The 15,461-nt window shown below is 50.4% G+C and overlaps 1 protein-coding gene across 1 annotated transcript; it reads right to left on the reverse strand.

Moving 5' to 3' along the window:
* Positions 1-5,145: 5,145 nt before the first annotated feature.
* Positions 5,146-9,439, reverse strand: LOC119341527 (aldehyde dehydrogenase family 2 member C4-like). The gene is made up of 8 exons (XM_037613400.1): positions 9,192-9,439; positions 7,096-7,238; positions 6,610-6,993; positions 6,260-6,523; positions 6,042-6,179; positions 5,826-5,963; positions 5,685-5,746; positions 5,146-5,583 (listed from the first exon to the last, which is right to left on the reverse strand). Exons 1-8 carry the CDS (start codon positions 9,328-9,330, stop codon positions 5,310-5,312), a joined length of 1,542 nt encoding a protein of 513 aa, XP_037469297.1. The 5' UTR covers positions 9,331-9,439; the 3' UTR covers positions 5,146-5,309.
* Positions 9,440-15,461: the final 6,022 nt, after the last annotated feature.

Below are 15,461 nucleotides of genomic sequence, written 5' to 3' on the forward strand. Positions count from 1 at the left end.
AGGTACAAGGTACCAGTCAACTATTGAAGAATGGGCAAAGTTGATCAATGCTCCAGAAGACCATGAGGATGATTTGGATGTGTATGCGAAGAAGAAGAAATACCACAACTCCATGGCAAGTATGTATAAGGAAATTCCCGATGAAGCCCTGGAAACTCATAAGTTGGGCTCTATGAAATATCTGTTGTCTAGTCTGCCTACTATCAACACCATCTTGAGGCATACTCTATTGCCCAAATCTGGAGATCATAGGATGATAAGAGGACATTCAATCAACTTGCTGCACATTTTTTATGTCCCTCAAAAATTCAAGGTCATGAGTCTGATTGTAGAGACAATCAAGAGGACAGCTGCTGATCAGAAAAGGTCTTGTGGGTATGCTCCACACATTCAGGTGCTCATCAACTCAAAGATGGGCACAGACACTTATTTGTTGGACAAGGAGCACTTACCTTTCAAGCTAGAATTTGAAGACAACATAGTTGTCATGGATGAGAATGGTCCTTCATCAGTGCAAGTACATGAGAATAGAGCAAAGGCAAAGGCAGAAAAAGCTGCAAGGATGCCAAGTGCTGAAGATGCATCTCAAGTGTTCTTGAAGAGACATCAAGATCAACTTGAATATCTGATCCAAGCAACTTTGAGGATTGAGAAAGCTTGGCCACCCTGACTCAAAATCAGGAGAGCTTGGAGAGGATCATTGAACAAAAATTCTATGATCTTGAACTGAAAGTCACTGAGATACAAACAGTAGTTGAGCAGCTTCAGGAGGATGCAGAGGAGAAGAAAGGAAAGACAACTACAGAAGCTTTTCAGCGTGTGCCAACAAGTCAGAGGTCAGCTGCAGTGCCAGTTCCAGATACTAGAGCTACTACATCAGCACCAGCAGCTACAGCTTCAGTGCCACCTCCAGCAGCTCCAGCTACATCAACAGAAGCCTTCGTCCTTGGAGTCATCTCTACACCACCTCATGAAGACCAAGCCTGAGAGACGCATAACACTATGCATATTTGAACTTTTTGGTAACTTGCTGCCAAAGGGGGAGAAATATGTATAGATCATAGGCTTCGAGAGAGAGTGTTGCTTTTTGTCTCTCTTGCACTTTATTTGGTTGAACTTTACTGTGTGCTTGTTTGATACCTTATGTCCTTGTGTGAGATACTTGAATGATCATGTGTTTGATCATATGCTACATTAATGTGTGTTTGGATGATATTATCTCTTATATCCATATATGATCATTCACTTTGCTTGGTGATGAGTGCATGCTTTTAATTGCTATCATTTTGAGGGCTCCACCAAGATGTATGTGACATGGAAGAGTAACCCATGATACTATCGATTGTGCATTTGCATTCAAAAGCAAATTAAATAATGCACAAATTTAGGGGGAGCTCTTGCTTATCACATACTTCTCAAAGAGACGATGTATTTCAATTTTATTATCATTTGTCGAAGCTTTGATCTATATGTTGTCATCAATTACCAAAAAGGGGTAGATTGAAACTGCAACTATCCCTGGGTGGTTTTGGTAATGATTAACAACATATAGCTCATTGTACTAATGCTATTTCAAGATAAACATTTAAGGGAAGTTCAATGATTGGCATGGCATGGATTAGAAATGTGGACCCCTCAAAATGCTAAGGACAAAGAATTGGCTCAAGCTCTAAAAGCTCAAGACTCTACATTTTACTTTTAGTGATCCAAGATCACATTGAGTCCATAGGAAAGCCAATACTATTAAAAGGGGATGATGTGTTGCTTAATGGCTTGCTTGCTCGAAATGCTTAGTGATATGCTCCAAAAACCCTCAACCACTTTCTCATATCCACATATGTCCCAAACCAAAAGTCAAACTCTGCCCCACCGAATTGATCCATCCGGCGCCACCGAGTTCATTTGACATAGCCACTGCCAGAAACCCTAGTCACTTCGGTCTCACCAATAGGGATCTCGATCTCACCGAGATGGGATTGCAAACTCTCTATTTCCCTTCGTAATGTTTCGGTGTAACCGAGATGAGCGATCAGTCCCACCGAGTTAGCAATGCAAACTCCCTGTTTCCCTTTCATAAAGTTTCGGTCCCACCGAGATGAGCGAATCGGTCCCACCGAGTTTGCCTGACCAACTCTCTGGTTAGATTATTACCAAAATCGGTCCCACCGAGTTTGTGTAACCGGTCTCACCGAGATTACGTTATGCCCTAACCCTAAAGAAATCGGTCCCACCGAGTTGACATGTCGGTCCCACCGAAATGCCTAACGGTCACATTATGAACTAAACCGGTCTGACCGAGTTTTCTGATTCGGTCCCACCGAGTTTGGTAAATTGTGTGTAACGGTTAGATTTTGTGTGGAGGCTATATATACCCCTCCACCCTTTCTTCATTCCCGAGGAAAGCCATCAGAACATGCCTTCACTTCCATCATTCATTTTCTGAGAGAGAACCACCTACTCATGTGTTGAGGCCAAGATATTCCAATCCTACCATATGAATCTTGATTTCTAGCCTTTCCCAAGTTGCTTTCCACTCAAATCATCTTTCCACCAAATCCAATCCTATGAGAGAGAGTTGAGTGTTGGGGAGACTATCATTTGAAGTACAAGAGCAAGGAGTTCATCATCAACACACCGTCTATTACTTTTTGGAGAGTGGTGTCTCCTAGATTGGTTATGTGTCACTTGGGAGCCTCCGTCAAGATTGTGGAGTTGAGCCAAGGAGTTTGTATGGGCAAGGAGATCGCCTACTTCGTGAAGATGTACACTAGTGAGGCAAGTCCTTTGTGGGCGATGGCCATGGTGGGTTAGACAAGGTTGCTTCTTCGTGGAGCCTTCGTGGGTGGAGCCCTTCGTGGACTCGCGCAGCTGTTACCCTTCGTGGGTTGAAGTCTCCATCAACGTGGATGTACGATAGCACCACCTATCGGAACCACGCCAAAAATCTCCGTGTCAATATTGCGTTTGCTCCCTACAAACTCCTCCCTTTACCTTCATATGCAATGATTTACATTACGCTGCTATACTCTTAGAATTGCATGTGTAGGTTGATTGCTTGACTTGTGCTAAGTTGCTAAAAATCTGCCAAGACTTAAAATTGGAAAAAGGCTAGATTTTTATTTGGTCAAGTATTCTAATCACCCCCCCCCTCTAGATATACTTTCGATCCTACAAGTGTCATGTAGTTGACGTTCGCATAACACCACTAGAGGAAGAACAACACAATATAATACCAAAACATTGAAGATGATCAACTTCACATGATTACTAATACCATGACTTATCCCATCACTACAAAAAAAGACACTTCCATGACATTATGGCCTGAATGAAAACTTATTCTATCATGGGTGTGACTGTTCGATGGTGATAATTGTGACAAAAATACGTATAATCATAGATGTGGTGAGATCCTACTTCTATGACAAAAAATATGACAGAAATGAGCTTTTCATCTTGGGTGGGCAGGAGGCGGACCTGCATGGCATTCTTTGGCCCGTCCATGACGTAAAAAAATCATGGTAGAAGTGAGGGCGAGGAAATTTTCGGATAGTTCCCAGTATACAGTGGGTGGTTGGGGCCAAGAGATGTAGCGGTTTGCGCGTTTCTCTCATACACGCGCATGTGTGCGAGCCGTATTCGCTAACTGAACCCAAGCGAGACATTCAATTACTAAGCCGGAGCGATCGATTGATCCCTCGTACTAGTTATGTACTAAACGCGAGCGGTCGATCCCACTGTACTGAAGCCGATCGATCCCTTCGCTGAAACAGAACCCAAGTGATTCCTTCACTGCTAACTGAAGCCGATCAATCCCTTCGCTACTAACTGAACCCGAGCGATCGATCTGCCGCATGCGCGATACGTAGATCAAGTCTAGACCAGCAGCCGGTTGCATCGATCCAACCCCTTATGCGAGATGTGTTAACCTAGCCGGTTAGTTGGCTGTGAATGAACAATCCCCGTTGCTACCAACCGCGCGTACGCCCCACCCTAGCCGGTGGGTTGGCTGTGGATGAATAGTACCTTAGCCGTGTGTAGGCGGTTGGCATTGGATGAACAGGACCCTAACTGATCGAGGAGGCCATGCCGTGGTACGCCACACCCCAGTCCGTTGGGGATGGATGAACATGACCCCGTGGAGGCCGTAGGCAGTTGCGGATGAACAGTGGCCTGTGAAGACTGGAGGAAGTAGACAGTGATGAACAGTAGCCTGTGGAGTCCTGTTCTACGGTACGCCAGACCCCTCCCAATGAACACGGCCCCATTTCGACCGTAGATGGTAGAAGATAAGTCTGTTTTATCCGTTTTGAAGTGCGCCAGACCCCTCCCGATGAACAGACCCCGTTTCGACCTTAGGCGGTTGAAGAGAAGTCCGTTTTGTCCATTTTGCGGTACGCAGATTCCTTCCGATGAACAGGACTTCGTTTTGACCGTAGGCGATTAATGAGAACTTCGTTTCGTTCATTTTGCGGTACGCCAGACCCCTCCCGATGAACAGACCCCGTTTCGACCTTAGGCGGTTGAAGAGAAGTCCGTTTTGTCCATTTTGCGGTACGCAGATTCCTTCCGATGAACAGGACTTCGTTTTGACCGTAGGCGATTAATGAGAACTTCGTTTCGTTCATTTTGCGGTACGCCAGACCCCGAGCCGATGGGAAGTCGATAAAATAGGACCCCTTTCGGCTGTTCCGTTCAAACCGATTGGTTCCCTATGAACAGGACGCATTCCGACCTAGTCGGTTGCCTTCCGATGAATACGACGCTGTCCACGATCAAAACGTGGGATAGGATTTATGGGTCGGCGTTGAAGATGCCTTAATCATCTTCCATCAAACAGAAAAAAAAAAAGCAAGGGCCTCATCCAGACGGAGAAGAGGAATATGTGGTGACTTTTGCTTGACCAGGCGAACGCCCGTGCTGCAAAGCCTTCTAAATTTGAGTTTGCCATAATTTGAACGTCCGGATACGTATGCGGACGTTCTAGGGATAACATAATGCCCGGACTCTCGCAAAAGACACATACGAGTGTGATTTAAGAAGTTCGAGGGATAACATTAGATGGCAAAATATGCCTGGGACTCTCGCAAAAGACATATACGGGTGATTTAAACGTCCGCATTCGATATGCCCTAAGCTCGCCCAGAAATGAACACCAATGAAAATTACTGGCAGGTATTATTACCACGGCATCGACAAACAACGTTGCCTGTCAACGAACAACGCTTCTCACCTTCTCTTCCTTGCTGCTCCTCCTGGTAACTAACTGTGCACACACAAGAGAAGCAAACCAGGCAGAGAGATGTAGCCTAGAGCCAGGGCGAGTCGTAGACGGGGGTGACGACGGACTTGACGGCGAGGAACTTGTCGAGCGCGTGCATGCCGTCGTCTTTGCCGAACCCGCTCATCTTGCGGCCCCCGAACGGGCAGTCGGCGTCCATGGCGAAGTAGCAGTTGACCCACACCACCCCGGCGCGGATCGACCGCGTCATCCTGTTGGCCACGTCGATGTCCTTGGTCACCACCCCCGCCGCCAGCCCGTACCTCGTGTCGTTGGCCCTCGCGATCGCCTCCTCCACCGTCCTAGTAGTAGTAGAAACATAAAATTAGATGCAACTTTTCCCTGTCATCACAGATTCAGGGTGCGGTAACTAATCTATGTCGATCAACCGGGATGGGCTTACGTGAACTTCATCAGGCACATGACGGGCCCGAAGATCTCCTCCTTTGCTATGATCATGTCATCCTGTACGTGTAGAGAAGCTAGATATAAAGTGAAGAGTTTTCCGCCGACTACAATTTGAATTTTTGCGCTGAATTTTGACCTTAACATCAGTGAAAACAGTGGGCTCGATGTAGTAACCTTTCTGGCCACAGGGCTTCCCTCCCGCCACGACGGTGGCCCCTTCTCTCTTGCCATGTTCGATGTAGCTGAGCACCCTCTCATACTGAGCCTTGTCTACCTACACACAGGACATGAGCAGCACTGCTGAGTTTTCTGATACAACAAAAAACAGGGGATGGATATCTGAATTTTAAACCTGAGGCCCTTGATTGACGCGAGGATCGAAAGGGTCCCCGACAACCCAACTCTCCATGCGCTCCGCCAACTTCTTCACGAACCGATCGTAGACGCCCTCTTGCAGGTACACACGGCTCGCTGCAACACAAGCTTCTCCCTGCAAGTTCCGGCTTCAGAGACCCATGCATGAATGGACCATCGTACGGCTACGCTGTTTGTAGCTAAGGTTTTGTTCACCTTGTTGAAGAAGTTGGCGCTGATGGCGAGACCCACGGCCATGTCCACGTCCGCGTCGTCGAAGACGATGAGCGGAGATTTGCCGCCCAGCTCCAGGGACACCGGCTTCAGGTTGCTCCTCGCCGACGCCTCCATTATGAGCCTCCCAACTGACGTTGATCCCGTGAAACTGACCATGTCGACGTCCATGTGAGACGCGATCGCTGCTCCAGCTGTTGGGCCGAAGCCGGTGATCACATTGATCACCCCATCCGGGACTCCCGCCTGCTCAAGAACAGAGCGCCAAATGTTCAGAACAGAAGAGCTATACATAAATACATTGTGTGTCTCTGTCAAGTGACCGATCTGACCTGCTTGGCCAAGTGAGCGAAGAACAGGGCGCTCAGCGGGGTCTGCTCGGCGGGCTTGACGACCATGGTGCAGCCGGCGGCCAGCGCCGGGGCGACCTTGGAGAAGAACATGATGGCAGGGAAGTTCCAGGGGATGATGAGCCCGGCGACGCCGATGGGCTCGCGCAGGGTGTGCCCCTGGAACTGCCTCGACATCTTGAGCGTCTCGCCGTGGATCTTGTCGGCTGCGCCGGCGAAGTAGCGTAGGGACCTGACGGAGGTCCCGACGTCGACCGCCCTGGTCGCCATGCGCGGCTTGCCGGCGTCCAGGCTCTCCAACAGGGCCAGCTCGTCCGCATGCTCCTCCACCAGGTCCGCGTACTTCATCATGATCCTCCCTCTTTCCTGCGCGCCAATCATCCGTTGTTCTTTTCAGATTGAAAACGTAAGCATGCTTCGGGGTTCGGGCCATTCGCCATGAGGAATTGACTGAAGAAAGAATGGTACGGATCCGGGCATGCGAGGCCATTTGCCATGATCGAAGGCCTCTCTTGCCGCTTTCACCGCCAGGTCCACATCCTCCTTGTCGCCTTCAGCGATGTTGGCGATCACATCCCCGGTGCGCGGATCCCTCGTCACGAATGTCTTACCTGATCGAGAAGAAAACCGACATGGCAGCCGTGAAAAACTACGAAATACAGTACCACCGTACCAGGACGTCTCTAAATTTTAGGAAAAGTTTTCTGAGTGCTACTTTTGTAAGATTCCGTAAATCGTAATCTTCTTCTCCTAAACCTTTTTTTAATCTTTTTAGAAAACAAAACTAGATAAATGGCCTAGGGCCCGCCAGTCAGTGACATGTGTGACCGTCTCCGGCGAGAGCGGCGCGAGGCAGGGCGGTTGTGGCGTGGGAGGACCGGCGTGAACGGTAGGCGGTTTCTTGCCCGCCAAAAGCTTACGGGAACCAAAAGTTCAAAACTTCCCCTAAACCAGAGGGTAGTTGGGTCAAGTTTACAGGATTCTGTAAATTTATTCCACTATTCTATCCTGTTGTGAGTTGTGACCCGGGGCCGTACTTGACGCGAACTGTTTTTTCTTTTTGAGCCGATTGACAGGAAGTCACGAACTGATTAGATAGCGATTCCCAGTGGACTAGGGATTTCTTTCTCTCACCGAGTTGCGCATCATCAAGCCTAATGCTGCACGGGCTCATCTGCACCGGCATCCGGCCGAGCAGCCTGGAAGGCTGGAGCATGCAGACAAGCAAGGGAGCCAACCGGCCAAGCCCGTGACGCGAACGTAAGCAATGGCTTCTAGAAGGCGACGGGCCTCGACAGCGACTGATCCGTCCCGTGTCGTGGGCCGCTGGAATCGGAACATTTTAAAACTTTTATTTACAGGGACGATGATTTATCATGGTTCTTTGAGAGTTTTTGATGTGTGGGTAGCATCGCTAGTGAGAAGCGTGACCTCCATTGCATGCCGCCAGTCCGTATCCCATCTGGCGATCGACACCGAGGTGCATCACGAGCGCATCTTCACGGGCGCACGCTCGTACTACAGACGAGAAAACGGCCATGGGTACGCGCGCCACCCCGTCAGAGGGAACAATCGGGACCAGATGATACGGCCGTCTCGCGTATACTACGAGAACGAAAGTAAGGGCACGACACGAGGGAGTGGGCCGGCTGTGGGGGTGCAGCCCATGCCCCTCTCCGTCGCATGCCGCACGTGAAATAGTACTACAAGGACGGGTCAGTAGTATTCCTCTGCAGTACTGTACATGATGTAGGGTCACTGTCGTGTGGACTCAGCCCCACATGTCATCCGCACTACAGCACCGTACATTACAAGGACTGCACCGCGCATGAGGCTTCTAGAAGAACACGCGTATTGTTTTGGCCATTTTAACATTCCCTATTAATGGCTCCTACGGGTTCATCAGTCTCATTTTCTGGGTAGAGGTCAGATGGGCTACAGCTTGATTGCCAAATTTAGGTTAGCCAGCGTGTGCTTTGCTTGCTGTATGGTCTTTCTTTCTAGGAGTAACATTTAGGCTGCATTGGACGAAGGGTCATTTTTTTTTCAGCTAAGCACCCCGTCACGCTAGCTAGTCATCTCGTGCCTTCTTCTCCTTAATTTACAAGAGCCTAACCATGTTGCCGCAAAAAAAAATCTATCGGGTTGTTAGTGTTATACTATGATGACTGGCTTTATTTTTGAGAAAGGGGAAAGGGGAAATTATGGGTACCGCTAGCTTTTGCTGGCCTGTGATAAACGACGCGACGCGAGGCTGCGGAGAGCCGACATGCCATGTTCCCCACGAACTGCGCGTCATGGACATGCGGCACGGCGCCAGAAACTGGCCTCATATCCTGCCCTTTTTTTAGCTTGACGATAGATAGAGCATTCACCGTCCAGGATTCAAGGTTCAGCTAACCACGACGGAAGCTCACACCAAACAGCCTTAGTTCACCACCAAGCAATTTACTGGGATAACCAGCATCGATCCGGCCTATCTAACCAGGCTAGAGGAGGCCATGAGTATGATAGATGCGTTGCAAGACAAAAAGGAAAAAAAAAAAAGACGAGTAGGCACGTACCGGAGACGGCATCGACGAAGGCCCCGTTGATGAAGAGCTTGGTGTGCCTGATCTCCGGCATCTCCGGAGACACGCCACCGCCGTTGCCGTTCTCCCCGGCGCGCTCCTTGCCCCCGTCGCCATTGCGCTCGCTCGCCATGGCGTCTCCTCCCAGACTGAGACCGGTGTCGGCTCTCGCGCAGTGTGATGTGTGTGGAGAGTGGACGGTGGAGCGAGGACAACAGCAGGGGGTTCCTGTTTTAATGATGCGGCTTGGCTGTGGCCTGCCCGTTTTGTTGGCTTGTGAAGCGGTGGCGGGTCTCCCACACGGCGGCCACGCCATCCGCGCGTGTCGAAAAACTGTGCCCCGCCGACACACGTCTCAAGTGTTCACGTCCGTAATAACACCTACGGCCGCTTGGCGCTGTTGGCTGATCCGTGAATGTGATGTCAGACCATCTACGACCGGGCGCCTCGAAACCCGCTTTAAACGTCCGGAGGAACGGGCCGGTCACTGATTAGTCAAAAAAAAAACATAAACAAGCGTCTTAAATGGTCCTCAAACGCTCGGACTAACCGACACTCCTCATGTTCAACTCAAATATGAAATGGATATACCAAAAAGGCTTTTGCCCCGCTTTATATTATAAAGCAAATCAGGCCGGACTGAGCTCTTCTGGCTCAACCAGGCCGGATTCCGCGAGGCCGTTGCGGCTAAGTGGACCGACGCGCGCGACTCTCCTCACCGCGCCATGTCCGCCGTTGACTCCTGGCAGTTCTGCGCCAAGCTTGCCCGCCAATTTATGAAGGGTTAGGGCGCGAACCTCGGCCGTGATCTCCATGACCGCAAGAAGGCCCTCCTAAGTGCCATCCAAATCCTGGACGCCCGCCCTGACACTTCTGGGATCTCTCCGGACGAGTGGATGCTGAGATATGATCTCGAGGACCAGCTCTCGGTCATACTCAGACGAGGAGGCTTACTGGCAGCTGCGCGGCACCCAACGGTGCGTGCTCCGTGGTGACGCTAACACGGCTTACTTCCAGGCGATCGCCAATGTCCGGTGTCGTCGGAACTCCATCCACTCCTTATGGGACGGCGATACTCAGCTTGTTTGCCCCTCGGACATCCGAGCTCACGTAGACGGCTTTTATAAAGCACTTTCTCCCCCACCCCTCGGGGTGGGGCTGCGCTGGCCCCCGATACCTGGTCGGGTGCCCAGCTTGTTTCCGACGAGGCCAACGCCGCCTTGGTGGCACCCTTCTCGGAGGATGAGGTCTTAGCGGCGATCAAAGGAATGAACCCCTCCTCGGCTCCAGGCCTGGATGGATTGCCAGTCTCGTTTTTCAAAATGTTCTGGCAAACCATCAAACCGGAAGTCATGGCCCTCTTCGCCGAGTTCTTCTCTGGGACCATTGACCTTGGGCGCCTAAACCCCAAGGTCCCCGGGGCCTCGGACATTCGCCAATTCCGCCCGATCACGGTGATCAACGTGATCTTTAGGATCTTGGCTAAAGGGTACGCCAATAGGGTGACCCTTCTCGCGCACTCTGTCACCCACCCCAACCAATCCGCCTTCATCCAAGACCGGTTTATTTTGGATGGGGTGCTGGCCTTCCACAAAGTCCTCCATGAAGTTCGATCCAAGCACCACACCGCGGTCTTCCTAAAGCTCGACTTTCACAAAGCCTACGACACTGTCCATTGGCCCTTCCTTCGGGAAGTTTTACTTTGAAAGGGCTTCGACGACCGCTGGGTGACCCGTGTTATGCAACTCGTCACCTGCGGTCGGACGGCGGTCAACATCAACGGTGAGATCGGGCCTTACTTCCCCACCTTATGTGGGGTTCGCCAGGGTGACCCGTTCTCCCCGTTTCTATTCAACATGGTTGTCGATGCCCTCGCGGTCATTCTTGATAAGGCCAAAGCTTGTGGCCATATCCGCGGCATAGTCCCCCACCTAGTGGGTGGGGGAGGGGTCTCCCTCCTCCAATATGCGGACGACACCATAGTTATGGTGGAGGGCTCCGTGTCCGACATCGCCAACCTGAAGTTCCTCCTATGTTTCCAACAGATGTCTGGGCTCACCATCAACTTCGATAAAAGCAAAGGGATGGATATAGGGCAACCGGGCGCATCCATCGACCCAACTGCAGGTCGTAGCGGTCCCACCTGCAGCGATAGAAACTCCTCCCTCTCTCACCGGTGCATCTAAATTTCAGACCCACATCGCCGCGCGAGGCAGACGCCGACCGGCTTAAATAGCCGCGCCGGCAGATGGGGACAAGCTTCTCTATTGTTGTGTAGGTCTATCAATTCTCGTTGTATGAGCGTGATAACTTGACACTAGATTGGATTTCATCGACCGATTATTGTTCATCGAGTGTTAAGTTCGCCTCGTTCATGTACGTTGATACCCTTACTAGAATAACAATAGATTTTTCTTTGTTCATCGGTTTTTATCGACACATTATTGTGATTCATAATAAGCAATTTATCAAAACATTGTGATTCATAAAAAGCAATACTTTTTTTGGAATGTTGGCAGGAGACCTGCCAAATTCGTTAATCAGAAAGAGGCATTACAAGTAACACCTCCATGAAGGAATGCACCGCATGGGGCGAGTGCTAAAAAATAAGAAATAAAGAGGGGTTGCTCAGTTTATCAAGGAAAACCGGGAAAAAACCTAAACAATGCCTAACAAGGCTAGGCCTAAAGCACCACAACACATACAACACGTCAGAAGGCCAACACCCCACAACACACCCGGCCCGGCACTTGAGTGCTTTCGCCGGTACCAAAGTGCACACCGCAAACCGTTGTATCAATCCAGGCTGCCACTAGCATATCCTCAAAACTCGACGACATCAAAGAGGAACACTATGTCCAATAGAGCAAACATATGTTGCTTCAATCCCGCGAGCTTGGCTGACATAACTCGCCTGACGCACTTTGCATGTGGAGGGTGCTTTTGCTGCTCTCACGGAGATGCTACACGAGCCGTCGCCAACCACCTACACAAGCACTGAATCCCTCTGACCGGGTCTATCTTCAAGACGTTGTCCTCAAGAGGAGACACGACACCGAGCAAAGCCGAAGGCGTCGTCATCGTCAGACCCGGGAGACCGGATCTAGGGTTTCCCCCGAAGAATGTCAGGCAAGGGAAGGAAGGGACTACGAAATCGATGCCTACAACAAGGGGGCAGTGCCCATAGGCGCCGCCATCGATGCTCCGGCCACAACTGGAGTGCGGCTTTCACCGACAGCCTCACCCACCCAAACCTGTGACCCAGCCAGCTCTTCCTGCATACCAATTCCATGGCGCACAAGCATTGTTTCACATCTCGCCCTTGGGCCGCGCCCAGGTGGTCGCCGGCCAGCTACCCGGACGGATCTGGACCGGGGAAGCCAAATGCACACCGCACAAGCAGATCCGCCCAGATCGGGCTCAGCCCTTGCTAACCACGCCGAGGAGCTTGACGCTCCCATGATGCCCACGCACCTCCGCGCAGCTCTGGCACCCCGTCCCATTCCCAGCCGCCCGCCATACCCGCCATCACGACTGCGGCAAGCCAGATCCACGTGCGCCCGACGACAGCGCCCCCCAAGTCTGCGCACGCACTACCCAACCTCCAGCTAGCCAGGCCATGACACCCCTCCTCTAGCGCACGCCAGGCCGCGCTCACACCGCCAAGCGCCTCCTTCGCCCAGGGGAGCAGCCCCACGCAGCTCCAGGTCCAAGCGTGATGGAAGAGAAGGCCCGCCGCCGATGCCGCGCGGGCTTTGCCCGCCGGTCCTCGCCAGTGGCGGCGAAGAGAGGTCCGGTGGTGGGTGTGCGGCCTGCGGCGGCTAGGGTTTCGCGCCCAGGCCGCCCCGCGGGGGAGCGACACGGGGCTCGGGGCTCGTTTCTGTATCCAATCCTTTTTATTTAGAGAGGTTTATAAAAAGCAATACTGACATGAATGTTTCTCTTGTCAAGGAGATAGATAAGGACTATAAATCTTCTATATGATAAACATAGAAGATATGACGGTCTATCTTGTTAACAAAACATGCAATGATGTCAGAAGCTCCTCTGGACGATCCGACTATTTAAATCGGTCGACTAGCTCGTCATGCGACGAAGCGCGACTAATTAGGATGTGGAAATCTTAAGTATGAGCAATTTTCGGTGTGTTTTCACAGCCCAGCCAACCCAATACTGACGAGATGATCGTCATGCATGGCCTGCATGTAATAGATGTTTTGGAGATAGACTACATGGTTGCAAATGGTAAAATTTGACATGCGCCCGATCACTGTCTGTGGCCGCGTCCGCCAACATTTGAGGGCCCAAATTTGCAACATGCGGCTGTAGGTGCCACTGGCTAGACTGCAATTAGTCAAATAAGGTAAGGCATCTCCAAGACCTCAAATCGGACACCACATCGGTTCGCGGGCCGGAACCAGCCCACAGACACTAATGCAACAGCTAGACATCCAATTGTACCCGCAAATATTAGATTACATTTCAGCAGAAAATTAATGCAAGTGAGCAAATTAGATGTATATTTGAACAAACCGGATGATATTTATTCATACTTGGATAATTTTATACAAAACAGATTGCTTTTCATGTAATGGGAGCAAATTCAGTACATTTCGACATATTTCAACTAAACCGTATTTTAAACCTAATCTAAATGGATGTCGGCGCCCATTCCCCATGTCTTGCCGGCCATTAGCCCCAAAAAATGAAACTCCGCCTCTGTAGCCTGCAAGCGGCTAATCGGCCGATGATGATGAGTCCACGAAGGAAAGAGTGGTGGCCTTACGGGGACTAGAGCATCGGTGTTCTCCCATAGTCTACTCTTCCTCGCTGGCGGCAGCACCCGTGAACGCGTTGACTTTGTCATCGTAGCAGCACGGTGCGACCGATGCTAGGCTGGCGATGTTGTCCTCGTCCTTGTCATAAACTTCATGTGCCTCCTCGTCGATCTCCTTGAAGACGACTTCTAAATTCGCCTAATGAAGGTGGTACCGCCAGCGATCACGACAGATGTTGCAGACGGAGAGGTAGGACTCGAGCAGTGCCTCTTGCTCGCCCAAGTACATGCCTGACTCGATGCCCCATGCCAACGGGGCGAGTTGCTCCTCTGCGCGCCGGTACTCGTCAAGGAGGCGGTGGGTGTACTCCTGCTCGGTCTGTGCTTGCCGGAATGCAGCCTCCCGCTTAGCTAACACCATGTCGGTGTAGTGATCACGGGCCTCGCCCATCATGATGCCACATTGAACCTGTGAGGACGGGGGTGCCAGCTTGTCATTGGCCGCCTCTAGCCTCTAGTGAGCTCGTCTGTCTGTCAGCCTGCCAGCCGGCAGCAATGGCAGCGATATCCTTCTTCTGCTCGGACGATAAGTTGTCCCTGATTGCTTTGGAGCTCGAGGAGGCCATGGAGGGTGTGGTGCTGATAGGAGAAAGGGAGTGGAGGAGGTTGGATGCGTATGGCATTGTCTGGGTTTAAATAGCGAGTGGATGGCAGGGCAAGCGGTGAGGTGGTTAATGGTGGGTGGCAGAAGGACAGACGAGTGGTGCCGGAGCAAGGTCCTCAGCAACTGCACATGTTTCAAAATATCAAAGGAAGGTATCAACAATAGTCTAGTTTTGACATGAAGACTTTAATACTCAAGCATACCAACAAGCAACCATGTCTTTCAAAATATCAACACTAAAACAAGGTATCCCTAGCCCATCATGCTCAATCAGTGATCCATTCATGAAACACACTCGAATATTAGCTACACCCAATGCTCAAATACGATCATAGTGCCCCTTAGTTGATGCTTTATAAGAGAAGATGGAGACTTGAATTCGAAATAAAAATTGCATAAGTAAAAGAAAGGCCCTTTGCGGAGGAAAGTAGTGATTTGTAGAGGTGCCAGAGCTCAAAGCTTAAATTGAGAGATAAAATTATTTTTGAGAGGCATACTTTTCCTACCAACGAAAACGACTTGGAGCATCCCAACACTTTCCATGCTAGATACATCATAGGCGGTTCCCAAATAGAAAATAAAGTTTATCCCTTTTTCACCATAACTTTCACTTTCCATGCTAGCCGTATCCACGGGTGCCTTCCATACCAACACTTTCCAAGGTATTTATTATTTGACAACATAAAGTAGATTCATTTTTCATTTCGGGACTGGGCATTGCTAATACCTTTGTCGTACTCTCGTGCAATGAAAATAAACACTCATCGTGAGAATAACACATCTAGCATGGAAAATATTGGCTACCCTTTACCGCCGCACGAGT

This window comes from Triticum dicoccoides, chromosome 7B (assembly GCF_002162155.2).
Source record: "Triticum dicoccoides isolate Atlit2015 ecotype Zavitan chromosome 7B, WEW_v2.0, whole genome shotgun sequence".
Taxonomy (NCBI): Eukaryota; Viridiplantae; Streptophyta; class Magnoliopsida; order Poales; family Poaceae; genus Triticum; species Triticum dicoccoides.